Source organism: Molothrus aeneus, chromosome 8 (genome assembly GCF_037042795.1).
Source record: "Molothrus aeneus isolate 106 chromosome 8, BPBGC_Maene_1.0, whole genome shotgun sequence".
Classification (NCBI taxonomy): domain Eukaryota; kingdom Metazoa; phylum Chordata; class Aves; order Passeriformes; family Icteridae; genus Molothrus; species Molothrus aeneus.
The window spans coordinates 4903058-4920995 of NC_089653.1; the positions used below are offsets into that span (position 1 = coordinate 4903058).

The 17938-nt window shown below is 42.7% G+C and overlaps 1 protein-coding gene across 1 annotated transcript in view; it reads right to left on the minus strand.

Annotated features, from left to right (window-relative positions):
- Nucleotides 1-17938, minus strand: part of LOC136559720 (protocadherin-15-like) — a 767555-nt gene that overhangs the window by 18502 nt on the left and 731115 nt on the right. The window contains exons 44-46 of the mRNA XM_066555080.1: nt 12898-13074; nt 6872-7090; nt 2793-2903 (exon numbers count right to left, since the gene is read on the minus strand). Of these exons, the coding sequence (XP_066411177.1) occupies nt 2793-2903; nt 6872-7090; nt 12898-13074 (507 nt within the window). The remainder of the gene's footprint in view (nt 1-2792; nt 2904-6871; nt 7091-12897; nt 13075-17938) is intronic.

Below are 17938 nucleotides of genomic sequence, written 5' to 3' on the forward strand. Positions count from 1 at the left end.
ATTCCCTGGGTCCTGTCCCTCCATCCTTTGTCCCAAGTCTCTCTCCATCTTTTCTGTCAGCCCCTTCAGGCCCTGCAAGGCCCCAATTTGGTGACCCCAGAGCTTCTCCTCTCCAGGTGAGCAGCCCCAGCTGTGCCAGCCTTTCCTCCCAGCAGAGCTGCTCCATCCCTCTGCCCATCCTGGTGCCTGCCCTGGGCTCTCTGCAGCAGCTCCAGGTCCCTCTATAAAGGAACTCTGAATTCTGAAGCAGCCAACTTTGAGGTCAGCCAAGCATTGCATCTACGGAGAGGTGAGAGAAGCAGCGACTGAACTTGAAGGAGCCCCTCCAGCAGAAGGCTCATGCAAGGTGCCACCACCTTTCTGCCACTGGAGCAGATTATTTCAAAAGTTCCTCAGCCTCCTCCTCACTCCACATGAGGTCTCTGGGAGCTGAGGTGACCCCACCATGTTTTTCTGTTTGTGTGGAGCTGTTTCCATCACTGAGGACCAGAGAGTTCAGGTTCTGTCAGCTCAAAGACACTACAGGCCTTGCATGGGATTGGAATTAACAGCCAAGGAAGGTTTAAACCCAGCCATAAACCCATGAACTCCCAGCAAACCTCTCTGTTCACGCACTCAGTGTTGGTTTGGCTTTTTTGACCCTTTGGCTTTAGAAATAATGCCCTTCAAGTTCAGCAATCACCCCTCCTCTCTCTGCTTCCAACAAGAGGGATAAAGAAGCACAGAAGTATTGCAACTTCCCAGTAAATGTCTTTTCTGCTCAATGGACAAATAAAATATGAACTTCACCTTGCAAGGTTGGATGGGAATTGCTGGAAGGAAAATTAACTAATTTCTACCAGCTACAAATATTAAGAATATGAAATAAGCTTACTTACTGATGCCTAAGGATCCAGAGACAGGGAAAAATGAAAATGGTGAGACAAGGCAGATTTAAAACTAAAGAGCTTTGTTCCATTTCATTTGCTATAAACACCAAAGAAAGCAAACAAGACACTGCAAATGAAAGATGACAGACTTAGGACAACTAAAACAGGGAACAATGTACTAAAACTCATGAAAAAATGGCAATAAAAGATTTTTCCCAAATAAGAATTTCCTAAGGTATACCTGTGCCCTGAAGTAAAATATTTAATGGGGAAGAAAAAGTTAATTTGTAATTATATTTATTGAAGCCTGTTATTTTCTTGCAAATCCTATGGATTTTGATTTATCTTTGAAGGATTTTTGTGTTTAATCAGTTCCTCAGCATGACAGATAAGCCTTGGTTGTATGCAAAGATATCTGAGAGAAAATATTCCAACTACAGCACCTTTTTGGGTGCAATGAAGACTATTTTTTGTCCAAATTAACATAAAGCTAAGCCTCAAAGTCAATACTGCAGATCTAGGAACTGGCACCTCTTTGGGGCAGTGCTAAACCCCAAAAAACCTTTGCAGATAAAACAAAGCCCAATGAGAATTTTTCTGGGTTTAGCATCACATAATTAATTTCAGCAGAAATTTGGTTTACTGTAAAAAAAGATTAATTTTATCCAGATGGCACCTCCCTGCATAAGGGTACAGATGTGACTCACAAACTGATGTGCTCCCATTCCAAAAAAACTTTATTTCACACGTTTTTCCTCCCTTCCTGCCCAAGCATAACTTGACAAAGGCAAAAAGCAAAAATTCAGCCCTTAGGAGAAACTATTCCTACTCCCAGCATTTTTTAGCCTCCTATTTACCCAGAAAAGCTCAAGCCCTGGAATTATTCCACATGAAGAGACTGCACCCAATTGTCCGAGAGTTAAAGCTCTGTCATGGCCCTGTAACATTTTATAAACTCCACCACATCAGCTGGAAAATTTCAACTTTCTGGGCAAAACAAATCATGATTGAAAACGGAGCAATCTTCATTTCCACCATCCCCTCACTCCCTACCTGCTCAAATATTACTCAAGCTGGGCTCTTCAGCACTCCTTGGTTTTCAAGTATAAACAGAGATGAAGAAGTGTGGCAAAGCTTATCAAACAACCCCCCCAATATCACACAAATAATAATTGGCTGGAATATTTTCCTACTGAGAGTTAAATTGTTATTGGAGTCCATCAACTTCAGGTTTACAGAGGCATGAAAAGAGTGTCAGCCTTGCAAGATTATTATTTTATGAGCATGTAAGAGGCAAAAGTTGAGTTTATTGAGCTACCAGGGGTTTCTCTGCTTTGATAGTTCCCTTAATTTCAATATTTAAACAGCTTTAAATTTAGAACAAAAACCCCCAACAAACTGAACACATCTTACTACAGGAAATGAAGACTTTGGGGCAGCAATTTTCAGGGAATTATTTCAGATGAGTGCAATGGATAAGAATGAATTTTATTGGATGTGTTTAGTCAACAGCTTTGGAAAACGTGGAGTGCTGGCCTGGATGTGCCAAGGAATCCAATCCTGGCAGCAGTGACCTGCTGCAGGATCTTGCTCTTAGGAAAACCATCTGGTGAGACCATTTTGCCCACCTAAAGTCTGTTAAAAGTTCTCCCATGCATTACAAGAAGATTAAATTGGGTTTTTTCCTCCTTCCAGAGCCAGCCTATGCCTTTTCTGGCTGTTGGAGAACCCCAAGCAGCTGGGGAATGAAGGAAACCTTTTGCACAGAGACTGCATGAAGTGGTTTTGTAGAATCCCAGAATAGCTTGGATTGGAAGGAACCTTCAAACCCATCCCATTCCATGAGCAGGGACACCTCCCACTATCCCAGGTGGGCCAGGGCAGTGATTTTCTGGATCTGGATGGATCTCAAGGAATACTCACATGGTGCTGTCTCCAAGCTCCTCATAGAGGTTGTTGGCCGCGGCTCCGGCCGGTTTTCCTGCTGGCAAAGCCATCTGGATCCTCGCAGTCTTGGCACACTCAGCCTGTCGCCTTTGGAGAGCCACAGGGGGAAGGAGAAACACTCATCAGAAACACCCCAAAACACGCCCCAAAGAAAGCCAAAATGGGAGGTTTTCTATGTTCTTGGCCTGTGGTTAATAAACATCCCCTGGATTTTGTCTTCATCAAAGTAACAACATGATTATCTTCTCCTGTATTTATCAGCTCCCAGTTCTGTTTCGGTGGAATCCCAGAGCTTCCCAGATCCCAGCATGGTTTGGGGTGGGAAGGACCTTAAATCCCATCCAATGTCACCCCTGCCATGGCAGGGACACCTTCCACTGTCCCAGGCTGCTCCAAGCCCCAGTGTCCAGCCTGGCCTTGGGCACTGCCAGGGATCCAGGGGCAGCCCCAGCTGCTCTGGGCACCCTGTGCCAGGGCCTGCCCACCCTGCCAGGGAACAATTCCTCATTCCCAATATCCCATCTAAATCTATTTCTTTCAGTTTGATTCCACTTCTCCTTGTCCACTTCCAACTCGTTTTTTTCTTAATGGAGTTGGCTGGGAAATTTCTGTTCTACGAATGGTTTGTCCCAAAAAAAAACCCTTTTTAAAAAAAAATTTAAATTGATTTTTTTTAAAATGGAGTGAAATCACAGTGGAAAAAAATTCTGTTCCCTGTCTAGAAAACAAAGCTCCTCGTGTGGGGAGCACCACCAGGGTGATGTGCCTGATATACCCCAATGACACCGAGTAGCCATAAAAATAAATCACTTTTAAACTCATCACACCAGGAGTTCAGGAGCAAGTTGACTATAGGGATTTAAAAACCCCTTATATTTAATAAATGTTGAGAACAAAATTTGTCAGTATTCCTGTGCAAGTTGGAAGAAGCAAAGCTGGAAATAAATACTTACTCTTTGAATCTGTTTGGTTGCAAAAAAAAGAGATAAAAAGGAAGGTTAAATAAATTCTGCTTCCAACAACTGCCCATAACAGTGACTCTAACGGGAGTAATAAACTACAGGCTACTTAATTATTCCACACATCAAATTCCAGAATTAATGACTTGTTTAAAGAATCAGAACTTCCAGAGCTGAACAGCATTTGGCTGCTATTTTTGATACCCTGGAAACAATTCTGTAGTCAGCAGAAATACGAATTACGGCAGGGAATGAAAACAAGACATGAAAACATGAATATTTCTCCAGTTTTTTCTTAAGCAGGCACATTTTTAGACTTGTTTCTTTATATTGAATTATTTTTATATAACAATATAAATAATGTAATTATTATTTTATTTATATTTTCTCATCTTAGCATATTTCAAAACTGTATAAAAATACTTTTAATAATGAAGGAGCATCATTTTTGGTTATTATTTAGAAGATGCCATTCTTTTGTGATTATTAAATGATAAATAATTTATAAGTACCTTACAGGTTTGTGCTGGATACTGGATTTCAAAGGAGTCATTTTTAGATTTATTACTAAAGAAATATTTTTCAAAAATCACGAGATTCCTTTGGAAAAGGAGTGAAAAAGGCTGGAATGCAAAAACAAACCACGAGTGTCAGGATTTTAATTTAACTCTAAAATTCCTTTCATTATCTTTGGATAATGAAATATAAAAATACAATAAAAATAAAATTTTATTTGTATTTTATCTGCATAAAAATACAATTTATTTGCAATGGGCTGCTATAAATCCAACTCCAAGTCAGATGTCTAGATTGGAAAAATGGGATTTTTGGATGAAATTAATTTAAGCAGATTCCTGAGAGCTCCTAAAAGAGATTGATGATGTTTAGATAATCTAACAGATGCCAAGGAAAAATAAGGCTGCTTCATTTATTTAAGGAATCTGCAATTCAGATAATAGCCACCAATGAAGTGCAAGATGAACTGACTTATGGAAGCAATTCTTCCACAGAGTTCTGGGAGAGGAAGAGCAGTTTGGGAATGATCTGCCATCCCAATGGTACAGAAGTTGGTCAAGCTCTTCCAAACTTCTTTAAAAGGCTTTTTCTCTTCATCCAAAATGGAGAAAAGGGGTGTGAATATGATAATTAATTAAAGAGTAAATCTTTGAATAAATGGATTTATAAATCTATGAACCAGAATATAATGTATATGTAAATTTGTGAATATGATTTTTAAGTAGAGAATAAATCTATGAAAATATATAAAAATAAAAAAAAATGAATAGATATGGAGCCTTTAAGTCCAAATGCAGTGATCTTAAATATGAGTAGACCTGAAAATTTTAGTTGAAAGGAACTTGTTGCAGATGTTAATTTGAATTAATTTATCAGCCCATTACTGGAATCTCTTCAGTGTATAACAGGCAAGAGGAAATATCAAAAAGTATCTCCAATGTTGCCCTACAATGGTAGAAAACCAACTCTCTGGGAAACATTTGCAATTAAGAAGCTGGGAAAAAATATTTTAGGATTTAAGCAAAAACACTGGAATCCTCTAATTTGATTTGATTAATTTCTTGAAAAAACACCTTTTTCCTAAATATTTTTTAGTTTTGGAATGGAATTCAGCTCTGATTCTTCACTTCTGTGTCCAGCACCTGGGTTTTGAGCCGGTGTTTTGGCACAAAAATCCTGCACTGTGTTAGGAAACCCAGGATGCACTTCCCGCGTTCATCACACCAAGCATTGAGCAGCCCTTGTGGTGAGAAGGGGATTAAACACAGAAATTACTTCATATACTAGAAATCTAGATAATATATACAAAATATTACAGAAATACGCAATAATAAATAGAAAGTAATCTTGAAAAGATGAATAATTGTTGAAGCAGCTCCGCTACGAACTGCAGCACCTCTACTAGGACCTATCAAGCCCTGGGATGTCACTGTCATATCTTCAAAGAGGAAAAATCCTCTTTGCCCAGGATTCTTCTCCTGGGAAGCAGAGAAGCCTCAGAGAAAAAGAAAAACAATATCATTTCATTTGCTTCTCCTGTGTTTTGCTGCTTTGGAATGTGGTTTGGAGATTGTTTATCCAACACATGAATTGTTTTGACTCAATGACCAATCACGGTCAGGCTGTGTTGGGACTCTGGAAGGAGTCAGGAGTTTTTCATTAGTATCTTGTTAAGCCTTTTGGAAGTATCCTTTCTCTATTCTTTAGTATAGTTTAGTGTTAGGAAGGATGAAATTTGACAAAAAAGTCTCACAGATATGTGTGCTTGGCAGAAAGATTTTTAAATGTAGAATCTGATGAAGGAATAGAAATGAAAGCAAGTTTTGATATAGAAGAAAAGAATTGCTGAGCCAGTCTCACTGGATAACCAAGGAGGCAAAGGCTGTGTTAGTTAGAAGGGGTTTTTATGGCTTAGAGCAAAGGATAAACCCACCCCAAACAAGAAGGTGTTTTTTCCAAGCAAGAAGGTAGCACAGGCAAACAAGCCTGCTGATGTGGCAAGTAGAAAAAAGGTCTCAGAATTTTCCACTGCAAGAAAACTGAATAACAACTTCTAGCTTAAACTGTAATGCACTAACTTTTAGTGATTGGAGAATAGTAACATGAATATGGTAATGATAGTAGTTATGATAGGCTATGGGTAAAAGTTAAGGTATAGATTTTTTCTACTGTATTAAGATGCTCAGCAAAGAAAAGTCTATAATGCATTGTAACCAAAAGAACAGTCTATAATGCATTGTAACCAAAAGAAAAGTCTATAATGCATTGTACCCTAAACTAAGCGTCTCCAGGCCTGCCTGAAGCTGGGGCTCACAGCTGTAGGCACAGGCTCTGTCACCCACCACCCTCGACTGCTGTAACCTCTTGGATGGAATAAACTGCATTTTGGAGAGCTGCTGGGAGTCCCACATCCCTCATTTCGGTTCTTACAGTTTAGTATAGCATTCTTTAATATAATATAGTACCATAAAATAATAAATTAGCCTTCTAAGAACATGGAGTCAGAGTCATCATTTCCTTCCTGCCATGGGGGACCCCAAAAACACTCAACTGGGAGAGGAGGAGGAGGAGGGTACTCACTGCCGGTAGCTGACCATGACGATGAGGATGGCTGGCATGCAGCACAGGATGATGATGACAGCCAGGGCCAGCAGTGCCCCCTCCGTGTAGCCCACGGCCTGCGCCTGCTTCTTCACGTTGGCCACCACGTCCGGCGTGCGGATCTCCAGGATTCGCCCGCCCTGGCCCAGGTAGGGCTGGAACTCCTTGTTGATATCCAGCAGTTTGCCATCCAGGAACCTTTTCAAGGGCACAAAAACACCCCGATATTAGGGGCAAATTCATGAAGAGAGTTTTAATTAGGGCAGGTTAATAGCCCAATAAAGCACATGCGTTGTCTTTGTGGGCTTTGGAATAGTGGCAATTCCCTGTAAATCCCAGTGCCAGGGACAATTCCAATGTACTTAACACCAGGACACAGTTTGAACACTGAAAAGGAGGGGTGAGCTGAGCTCATCCTGATTTCCACGGGCACAAAGTTCTTGCTGGCATCACAAAGGCCTTGCTTTGTGCTTTTCCTTCTCTGCTTTGATCCTGAGGAGCAACCAACCCTTCCTGGACTGTCAGTGTCATATTTTTTGAAAAACCCCTTTGCCAGGATTTCTTCTCCTGGGAAGCTGAGAAGGCTCAGAAAAGAATGAAAACAGTAATTATCTGATTGCTTCTCCTTGTCCCTGTTTTGCTGCTTTGGAATGTGGTCTGGATATTGTTCACCAACTAGTCAATGTTTGATTGGTTTAATGTGAATTGATTTTATTTAATGACCAATCACTATCAGCTGTGTTGGGGTCTGAGGAGTCAGTCACAAGTTTTTCATTATCATTCTTGTAAAACCTTCTGTCTGTATCCTTTCTCTTTCTTTAGTATAGTTTAGTATAGCCCTTTTTAATACAATATAATATAATATCATAAAACAGTAAATCAGCCTTCTAAGAACATGGAGTCAGATTCTCATCACTCACCTCGTCCTGGGGACCCTCACAAACACCGCACTGGACACATCCCTAAGGACCACTCTGCCCAAAAGATGACCAAGGCAGTGGTGGAGTCACCACCCATGGAAGTGTTCAAAGAACCTGAGGATCTGGCACTTGGGGACACGGGCAGTGGTGGCGTTGGCAGTACTGGGGAATGTTTGATTTGGTGACCTCAGATGTCTTTTCCACCCTTAATGATTCCATGGGTGCTGTTACCCTAAAATCAGGCAATTTTTAGAGGATTTGCTGAGTTCCTTAGGGAAATTCTTTGGCTGGCTGGACAAAAAATACATTGTCCAAGGCTTCAACTTCTGAAGGAAAATAAAAATCCTTGGATGACTCCAGAAGTGAGGATTGAGTGTCTCACAAGCTGCCCAGCTCCAAAGACCAAAGCAGGAGATGTGTTAGGATGGAGGATCCTAAAAGGTGGGAGCTATAGCAGAATTCCAGATCCTTACAGTGGTTCTTCTGGAGAAAGATGAGGGAGGAAAGACCTCCAGAAAACGTCAAATAAAAAACAACAAAAACTTCCATAAGTATTTTTGTGTATAAACTCTGAATGTCCAAAGAAAGCCTGAGATAGCTTTGATTTCTTTACTCTGATCACAGACAGAAATTCCACTCCTCATAGACCTTTTCTTTAAGGGCAGTAATTTCTTAAAATTGACTTCTCCTCAGATTAATTCCCTGATAAATCCTCGTATTATTTCTTGTCCCTATTTTTTTATTTTGGAATTTTGGGGAGAATCCACTCCGCTCTGGGCGTGTAATGGAAGAACTGGATCTTATTACAGGCAGAACAGCTCGTCCTGAATGATGAATTTGGGCTGGTTTCATGGTACTGAGGGAAAAGGGGCTGCTCACCCCCACTCTCACAAAGGTGTCTGGAAGAATAATTCCCATTCCTGACGTCTTCCACAAACCATTTCCTTGGTACTTGAGAAAAAAATCCCTTTTCCAACCTAAATGATGGCATAAAGTGGATAGAAACATTCTCTTGCTGCTCACTAGATGTCACTGGTGCATGTCCCACGATCTTGGATCTGGCAAAAGCCTTCCCAGCAGGACACATTAAATCCCTGGATGATTTTAAGCATCTCTCCCTTGAAATTCTGCTGGCATTTTCCCGACAGAGCCTTTTTAACAGGTCCGTAACTCAGTCGTGAGCGTTTACTCCGTGATGGAACCTGACATGTTCTGCAGGAGCTTCACACAGTTTTCTTTTTAACAGGGGACATTTTCCACTTAATTTATGCAGGAGAAATTTGCTGCATTCAACTGGTTTTTATGCTCCAATAAATCAAAGCCTCTTCCCTTTATAAGATAGGAAAGGAGGCTGAACGTTTCAGTCTGGGAAATTATCTGAGTGGCTTCAGAGTCTTTTAGGGTTTGTGGAAGAGGGAGGACATAGTGCTCCTTAGAGCAGGTAGGTCTAGAAGCACAGGTGCTATTCAGACCCATTTTTGGGGTGTAATCAAACAGATTTGGAGCAAAAATCAGAGGAGGAATGGCTGAGGGAGCTGGGAAGGGGCTGAGCCTGGAGCAAAGGAGGCTCAGGGGGCCCTTGTGGCTCTGCACAACTCCCTGCCAGGAGGGGACAGCCAGGGGGGGCCGGGCTGTGCTGCCAGGGAACAGGGACAGGACAAGGGCAAAGGGCCTCAAGCTGGGCCAGGGGAGGCTCAGCTTGGACAGCAGCAGCAATTTCTGCATGCAAAGGGTGCTCAGGCCTTGGCAGGGGCTGCCCAGGGAGCTTTGCAGTGCCCAGCCCTGCAGGTCTTCCATAAATGTGTGGATGTGAGGACATGGTTTAGTGGTGGGCTTGGAAATGCTGGGTTGAATGTTGGAGCTGATGAGCTCAGAGGTTTTTCCCAACCTGAATGACTCTGCTTTATGAGATCCTTGATTAATAAAAACTTCAGGTAATCAACCATAAGAATCTGAAGGAAAAATACAGATCTCTCATTGTGTATCAGTTTTACAAAGTACAGGACAGGGAAAATTCTGCATATCTTGAGAGACACGTGGGTTTTACCCCCTGGCACTGGCTGCTACATCCACGACTTCTAAATCATGCCTTTGTTTTCCAGGCAAACATTTCCCTGGAATTATTAGAGGATTAATATTATGGATTACAGGAGCCTCATGCTTTGGTTCAGTGGGGTTTGCTTCTCATGGTGCCAAGTGTGAGCTGCTGTGTCCACCCCCTTCTCCCAGCTCCAGCTGCTTTGGGTTTGGATCCCTGACTCCTGCCTGCATCCCCGCAGCTCTCCACCTGCTGTTCCACTTCATCCTCAATTCCCCTCGCATTCGACCTTCACAATAATTGTTTTCAAACAGTGACAGCTTCACAAGAAATTCTCTTAAATCAGAGCCTCCACTCTGCTTTAGAAGAAGGAACACAGCAGGTGTTCCCAAAAAAAAGCCCATTCTGGAAAAGCCACAGGTATAGTCCAGTACACAATCACTTGGTGAGCTGTATAAAAATCCAAGCTGGCAGAAGTCACTAATTCTCTGCTGTTGGTCCATCATGGAATTGTTGGAGACTTGGAAAATCACCTGTAGGAATTTATCTTCCTTATTGGTAATTAAATGTTTAGCTAAAACATTTAATTTCTAATTAAATAGGATTTTTTTAAATTTAATTTTTAGTAAAACAGGATGTTCTGTTTCTTTTGGACTTATTTACATTTCTCCCATCATATCCAGTTTATGAAATAATCTTTTCTCCCCCTGGTCCCTTTTCTGTCAGATCCAGAGCCGACTCTTGGCTGGCAGAAGGGTGGCTGGGACTTGTGCCTTTCCAGTGAGGGGACAACCACTGCTAAAGTGTCCTCTGACCATGGCAGGAAGAACCCTGAGCCATCCCTCTGAAATCAAACTCCCAGGAGAGACCTTTATAATTTTAAGAGGTTAAAATCTTTGTAGATTTGGGTACATCCCAAATCTCCTAGTTTCTCCCACTTTCCAGTGAAAACTTGGGAACTCCAGCTGCAAAGCTCTTTTACTCCAGTGAGCTGACAGCCACTCACCTCCACCCTAAAGTCAGGGAAGCATTCCCTGGGATTTTGCTGATTTAAATATTTAAAAGCCTTTGAAGAGAAGAAAAAAAGCCCCTAAAACACTGAGTGTGCAGGCACAAGGAGCATTTTAATGAAGTTGTTTCTCAGATGAATCTCCCTTCCCTTCCTGTTGGAAAATCTGATTTTTAAGCCATCTTAACTCTATTCTGCTCTGGGTACTTCAATGGACACCTGAACATCCCTAAAATGACACTTCAATATTTTCAGAGGGTGCCAAAATGAAGAAGGACATTTTTTCTGACCACGATGAGTGTCTGCAAAGGGAAAAGTTTATTTTTCCTGAAATTCAAAGAGCCAGCTACCTCCCTGTTCAGATAACAGCTGATTTCCATATCCTGATAGTAGTGGATTTATTGAGAGTTTTCCAAAGGGAGGAGGAAAAGGCTGACAGAATCTTGGATAAAAGTGGGAAAAGATCACAATGACTCCATTCTGGGAATGACCAATCCTGGACAAGTGACCACAAATACCCAGAGCATCACTGAGGCCTGAAAAGACTCAATGTCCATGGGGATACCTAAAAACAAATGCAAGGAAAAAGAAGGAGGCTCTGTTGTCACCCCCCTGAAAGCTGTTATTGCTATTAATTATATTTAATATAATTTTTAAATATAAAATATTATTTTTTTTTCTATTTCTACTTCAGAAAAAGAAGACTGGAGTGAGTTCAGAGAAAACTTCAAGTGATTAAAAGAATTAAAACATAGCCCAGAGCAGAACTTATCAAGAATAAAAATACAGAGGATGATGTGAACAGGAGCTTAGACCTTGGTGAGACCTAGAAATTAAAAGCACCAATGGATGCTTTAATTTAGCACCCAAAGTTATTATAAAACTGATCCTGGAAAAATAAAATAAAAAAAAAAAGACAAAAGGCCTAATTTTTGACAGGGAACTAACCTGCAGCAACAACCCCCAAGTTGTAGTTGATTGGATTGTCTGGTGCAATTGCTTTGCTGACAGATATGTTCCAAGCAGAATTAATTTGGGGAATTAATTTCTGTTCCAAGCAGAATTAGTTTGGCTCCCAAACTTGCTCAGACTGATCCCAGTGATCTTTCCCAGCCTACAAAATGTGAATATCTGCAGAACTTTGCTATGCTGCTGTTCACCGACCCTCCACCAGGAGCTCAGGAGAAGCAACCTCATTTCCCTGCTCTGGTTTGCAACCTTTTCCTGCCAGGCTGCTGAGGACATGCTAAGTCCAAGAAGAGCCTGGTGGGGTTCTCACCAAGAGTAAAACCAACACCAAGGTGGAACATGCGCAAAAAAAAACCCCAAAAACCAAAAAAGGGGTGTTTTTTTTCTTTAGAAGAAGAACCTGATTTGCATTTTGAAGAGCCTGATCTCCTGTGTGGAGGTGTGCAGTGGCCCATGTCCCAGTCTGTGTTTTACATGAGGTGCAAACCACCCCTTTCCCTTTCCTTTCCCTTTCCTTTCCTTTCCTTTCCTTTCCTTTCCTTTCCTTTCCTTTCCTTCCCCTTCAAAGAAAAAGAGAAGAGAAGAGAAGAGAAGAGAAGAGAAGAAAAGAAAAGAAAAGAAAAGAAAAGAAAAGAAAAGAAAAGAAAAGAAAAGAAAAGAAAAGAAAAGAAAAGAAAAGAAAAGGAGAAAAGTGGACTCAAGCTCCAAACAGAAACCATGGGAAGCCTGAAGGTCAACACGGCAGCACCAAAGCCTGAAGATCACACAGGACTTTGTGTGCATAGGAAGGAAATTCCTTGCAGGAATTTCAGTTGGAAGCTCCTCCACAGGGTGGAGAAAACCCATTACAAGCTGTCATGGAGACAATGTCTGAACCACGTGGACTGGGACAATTTAGCCCAAGGCACTGGACTGAAGTAGGAAGTGGCAAATTCCCAAGGGGATATTCACGCAGGAGATGTTTCAATGGATTCTTCTGCTCCTGTTATGCTGAACCAATTTCTAACAGACCAGCAGATTCCCAAACAATCCATGGAAACAGAGGGAGATCAACAAAACCAAGACTCACTTGAAGAGTTCGTTCCTCATGATGGCTCTGTTGGTCTGTGGGTCGATGGCGTAGACCATGAGGTCGGACTTGGTGTAATCCTCCTCAGAATATCCATCCCCAAACCTCCGGGCCCCGATGGACTCCACCACAACCGTCGCCCCCGGGATCTGGTCTTGCACGTAGCGTTCCAAAATCCTAAAGGGAAGAGGGAGCTGGAAAGCTGCAGAGATGGATTTGGGCCGCTCACCGCTGACCCCAGGCCAAATGAGGTACTGATAGGAAAAACCCATAGGGGGAGAAGGATTTTGACCTTCAGAGCACTTTAAAAAAGGAATTGCTGCTCCACATAACCTCTGAAGTGCTGAACTCTTGAGAAAAGCTCAGCAGTGCTTGGAGAGGTCCTCAGAAATTGTGTCCTTAAGTCCAGCTCTTTGTATTTATGACCCCAGTTGAGTTTTAAATGGCTCAGGGGAATCACCACCTATATTTCACACAAAATCCCCTTGTCAGCCTTTTATTAAGTTATATGATTCCAGCACTTCCATCCCAGCCTTCCACAGGGTGCATTCCATAAATTTTCACCCAGAGAAACAACCACTTGAGCGATTTTTGGTGGGATATTTCATCCAGGCCTCCAATATCACACAAAATTTTTAGGGGGGCTGCAACACCTGCTGCTCCAAAAGGCACCAGGTTTTACAGGCAGGAGGAAATTGGAATATTGGGCTGACACTTTTACCACAGGAAATAAAATCAAATAAACTGCAGCAGGATTCCACAAGGAGGAGAAAGAAAGGCTGATAGAATTTAGAGGTAACAACAATATCAACAACAACAAAAAAAAAAAAACCCAGCAACAACCAGACTTGCTAATGGTTGATGAGATTTCCAACATGAGACCAAGAGAGGTTCACTCAAAGCCCACAGAGAGTTTTATAAACAAAGGCATAAATGCAAATATCATCAATTCTGTGCAAAAAAAAAAAAGGAGGGAGAAATAAACCAGAGCATTTGGAAGTGTAAAAGTTCTTATCTTTCTTAGATAAGAAAATACAGAATTTCCTGGGGTAACTGATATGATCAGAAAATCAAAAAGCAAAAGCTGAGCTGGGAGGCAAAAGCAAGGGACCTATGGGGAATGTGTTGCTTGATCCATCAAGGATGCACCAGGGTGTGGAGGAAGACACATCTCTCACAAAAAAGGACATCAGTGACTTTAAGGTGTCACTTGTTCAACACAGAACCTTCTGCAGTTGCTGAGGTTACATTTTTGCTGTTGTGTTTTTTCTTCTGACACAAGATTTCCTGGTTTTTTAAGACTCCTGATTCACATTTATCCAAGGAACATCTCTTCTCTTTGTGTGGAAATTCAGTGTGCCCTTAAAACCCATTGTAAGCTTTTAAGCTTTTTTATAAGATGTTGAAAAATTCAAGTATGTCAGAGCCAGGTCATACCTGAGGAGTGAATATATGGAATTACTACAGAGAAAATAGGGCTACAGATTGGCTGACACAGTGCTTGTGGAGTGGTGTCCCCTGAACAAGCTCTCCTGTTGTTTGCAGATATGGAAAACTCTGCTTATCTCTGCTGCTGGCATGCTCTGCGCTGGCAGCCAAGGTGAGAACCTGTCACAGACACCTCAGCAACAATAATTCCCCCAGGGAAAACCTGCCAGGACCAATCTGGGATATGGAGATTACTACAAAACCCCACCAAACATGATGGGAGTGTAAATGGCTAAAACAAAACCACAACCATTCTCAGAAGGGTGTTTGGCACAAGGTGTCAGGCAGAACAAATGTGTAAAGGACTTGCCTCCATCATTAGCATTTAATCATCTTCTCTTGCTGCAGGAGGAGATGAATTTCATGGGATCACAGAATGCCAGAATCCACCCTGTGCCCAGTGCCCACCTTGTGCCCAGCCCAGAGCACTGAGTGCCACCTCCAGCCCTTGCTGGGACACCTGCAGGGCTGGGCACTGCAAAGCTCCCTGGGCAGCCCCTGCCAAGGCCTGAGCACCCTTTGCATGCAGAAATTGCTGCTGCTGTCCAAGCTGAGCCTGCCCTGGCCCAGCTTGAGGCCCTTTGCCCTTGTCCTGTCCCTGTTTCCTTGTACAGAACTCTTATTTCACCCAAGACAGAAATGCTCTGTCAGGGTGGAAAGTTATAATGTGGGGTCACTTCTGCCAGAATCAGTAACAAGATTCCCTTTCCTCAGTAATTCCTGGCATCCTGCTGGAATTCATTGCCTTTGAGAATATCTTTGTCTAAAACATTAAAACTGAAGAACAAACAGAATGTTTGGGAAAGGGATGGAGGGACAGGACACAGGGAATGGCTCCCAGTGCCAGAGGGCAGGGATGGGTGGGACATTGGGAATTAGGAATTGTTCCCTGGCAGGGTGGGCAGGCCCTGGCACAGGGTGCCCAGAGCAGCTGGGGCTGCCCCTGGATCCCTGGCAGTGCCCAAGGCCAGGCTGGACACTGGGGCTGGGAGCAGCCTGGGACAGTGGAAGGTGTCCCTGCCATGGCAGGGGTGGGATGGATGGGATTTAAGGTCCCTTCCAACCCAAACCAGTCTGGGATTCTGTGATATCACTTCCTGAGGAATGTGTACATTGCAGCCATTGGTTGTACTGACATTGCAGGAAACCCCACCAAGTCCAGCAGAATGGCAGCAGTGTTTTGTTTGAAACACACAAATTGCATGTTTAGGTTAAAACAGAGAATAAAATCACACTGAAGACTGAAAAGCTGCAGCTAAAGAATTCACTTAAAAATAGGGCTGTTCCCTCTAGAGTTGTTTGAAAAGTCCTTCAACTGAACTTATGATGCTGAAAACACTGTAATGTTTTAGAACTCCTCTGGAAATGGCCACTTGCTTGCAGTGGTACTCACAAAAACCAATTTTTTTCAGATTCCTACTTTTACATAACAACAGCATCCACAGCTCTGCTGTACTGATCAACAGAATTCAATTTAAAATTAGTCTGCCACTTGTTAATCCCACGAGGGTCATTCCCACCCTCCCATGTGGTGTGTAAGAGGTGGCAGCAGGAGCAGAAGAGGCAAAGAGCCTTTCCCACTGCTCCAAGTCCACAGGAGGTGCTCAGTGGTGAGGGAAATGCCTCCCAATGCATTTCCAAACAGCTCTCCCAATTCCCAGCAGTGACACTGGACAAGAGGAGTTGCTCTGGCATCAAGGGATCCTGAGGCCCAAAGGTGCCTGAAAATCCCGAGGTGATTGTTTTTTTCATCTTTAGATGCAAAATAAATGGAAAGGCAAAATAATACAGGGGTGTTGGTCTGCTGAACTGTCCCTTGGATGGGGAATTCTGTCCCAGAATGGTTTGGGTTGGAAGGGACCTTAAAACTCATCCAGAGCCACCCCTGCCATGGCAGGGACACCTCCCACTGTCCAGGCTGCTCCAAGCCCTGTCCAGCCTGGCCTTGGGCACTGCCAGGGATGCAGGGGCAGCCCCAGCTGCTCTGGGCACCCTGTGCCAGGGCCTGCCCACCCTGCCAGGAAAGGATTCATTTCCAATATCCCAATATTCCCAATGTCCCATCTATCCCTGCTCTCTGGCAGTGGGAAGCCATTCCCCGTGTCCTGGCACTTCCCACTTTTGTGAAAATCGCATCTCCAGCCTTCTTGCACATTCCCTGGAGGTACTGGAAAAGGGCTTTCAGAATACTCCTGAAGACAGCAAATGAAACCTCAAAATCTGGGAAAAGGCACCACATTCCCAGCCTGCTCTCAGTGCCATGTCCATGTGTTTATATCCACACCTGAGGCTGCTGTATCCACTTCCAGGCAGACAAGATCCTGGAGAACACTGGATTAAATTTAGGGGTTCACCCTGGCATCACAGCAAGAAGTTCTTGAGGAATTTAAAAACCTATTGTGTTTTTTTGGAGCACATAAAATATTTTAAGAAATGGGGAAACAAAAGCCCCCAGACATTCTTTCTTTCAGAACTCAGATTACCAAAGACTTGGAGTGAGCAGTGTTGAAGATTCAATATCCTGCATAATTTTTGGCCAAAATTCTATTTCCCAAAAATAACCTGGTGCAATAATAATGATCAGTTTGTATTCTAGGTATTTGAAAACACAAATTTGGCAACCATGCAGAGCTGAGAGCATCCAGCCCCCACCATCAGCATCAGTGCAGACTTTTCAAGTGCTTTAATTAACTCCTTAATTCTGCTCCACTTCAGCCAAATTCTGCCTGTGTGGAGTTTTTGTGGGATTAATAATTGACAATGAAACCACTGGATTTTCAACTGGACTTCCCCAAAGAGCCAAGGGCCAATTCCAGCCCCTCTGGTGCAGTCGGTGAGAGATTTGGGGGATACACTGGAGCCCCAGCTCCCAGATTCCTTATTGCAACATAAATAGAGCTCAGGGAAGGGTCTGCTCATCCTGTAGTGCCTAGGGTTTATTCCAAGCCTAAAAACATCACTTTTTTATAAAACAGCCTTTCACAGAGGTTATTTTTCTATCATACATATGTTCAGCAGGAAGGAGCAGTGCAGAGACAATTCCCTCTGCATAGAATAGAATAATATATATAATACTTCATAATAACATCTAGGACAGAATAACATATATAAAATTTCATAATAATATTATTAATAGTATTTAGAAAACAACCCAGAGCCAATGCCTTTATACCCACTTCTCCTAATTCTATACAAGCCGAGAATCAGGAATCATAAAGGCTGGGAAAGGTCTTTAAGATTCAAGTCCCACTGTCACCCCAGCACCACTACAAGCAGATTGGCTTGCACACTAGAAAGGAAATTTGCTTTCTTACACACTGCTGAAGTTGCTTTCCTTCTCTTTGTGCTCATCCTGTAAAATCCTGCCCTCCAAAACCCCGACACACACTCCAACATTTTTATTTCAGCCTCATTTGTCCTGGTCACAGAAGGAGCATTGCGCTCATTCAAAGAATAATACCCAGAGACATCTCCCCTCTGACCCCGAGGACAATCTCCAGATCTCAGCACAAAAGGGCTTTTCCTGCAATTGTCAGCAGTTCCTGAGGAAAGA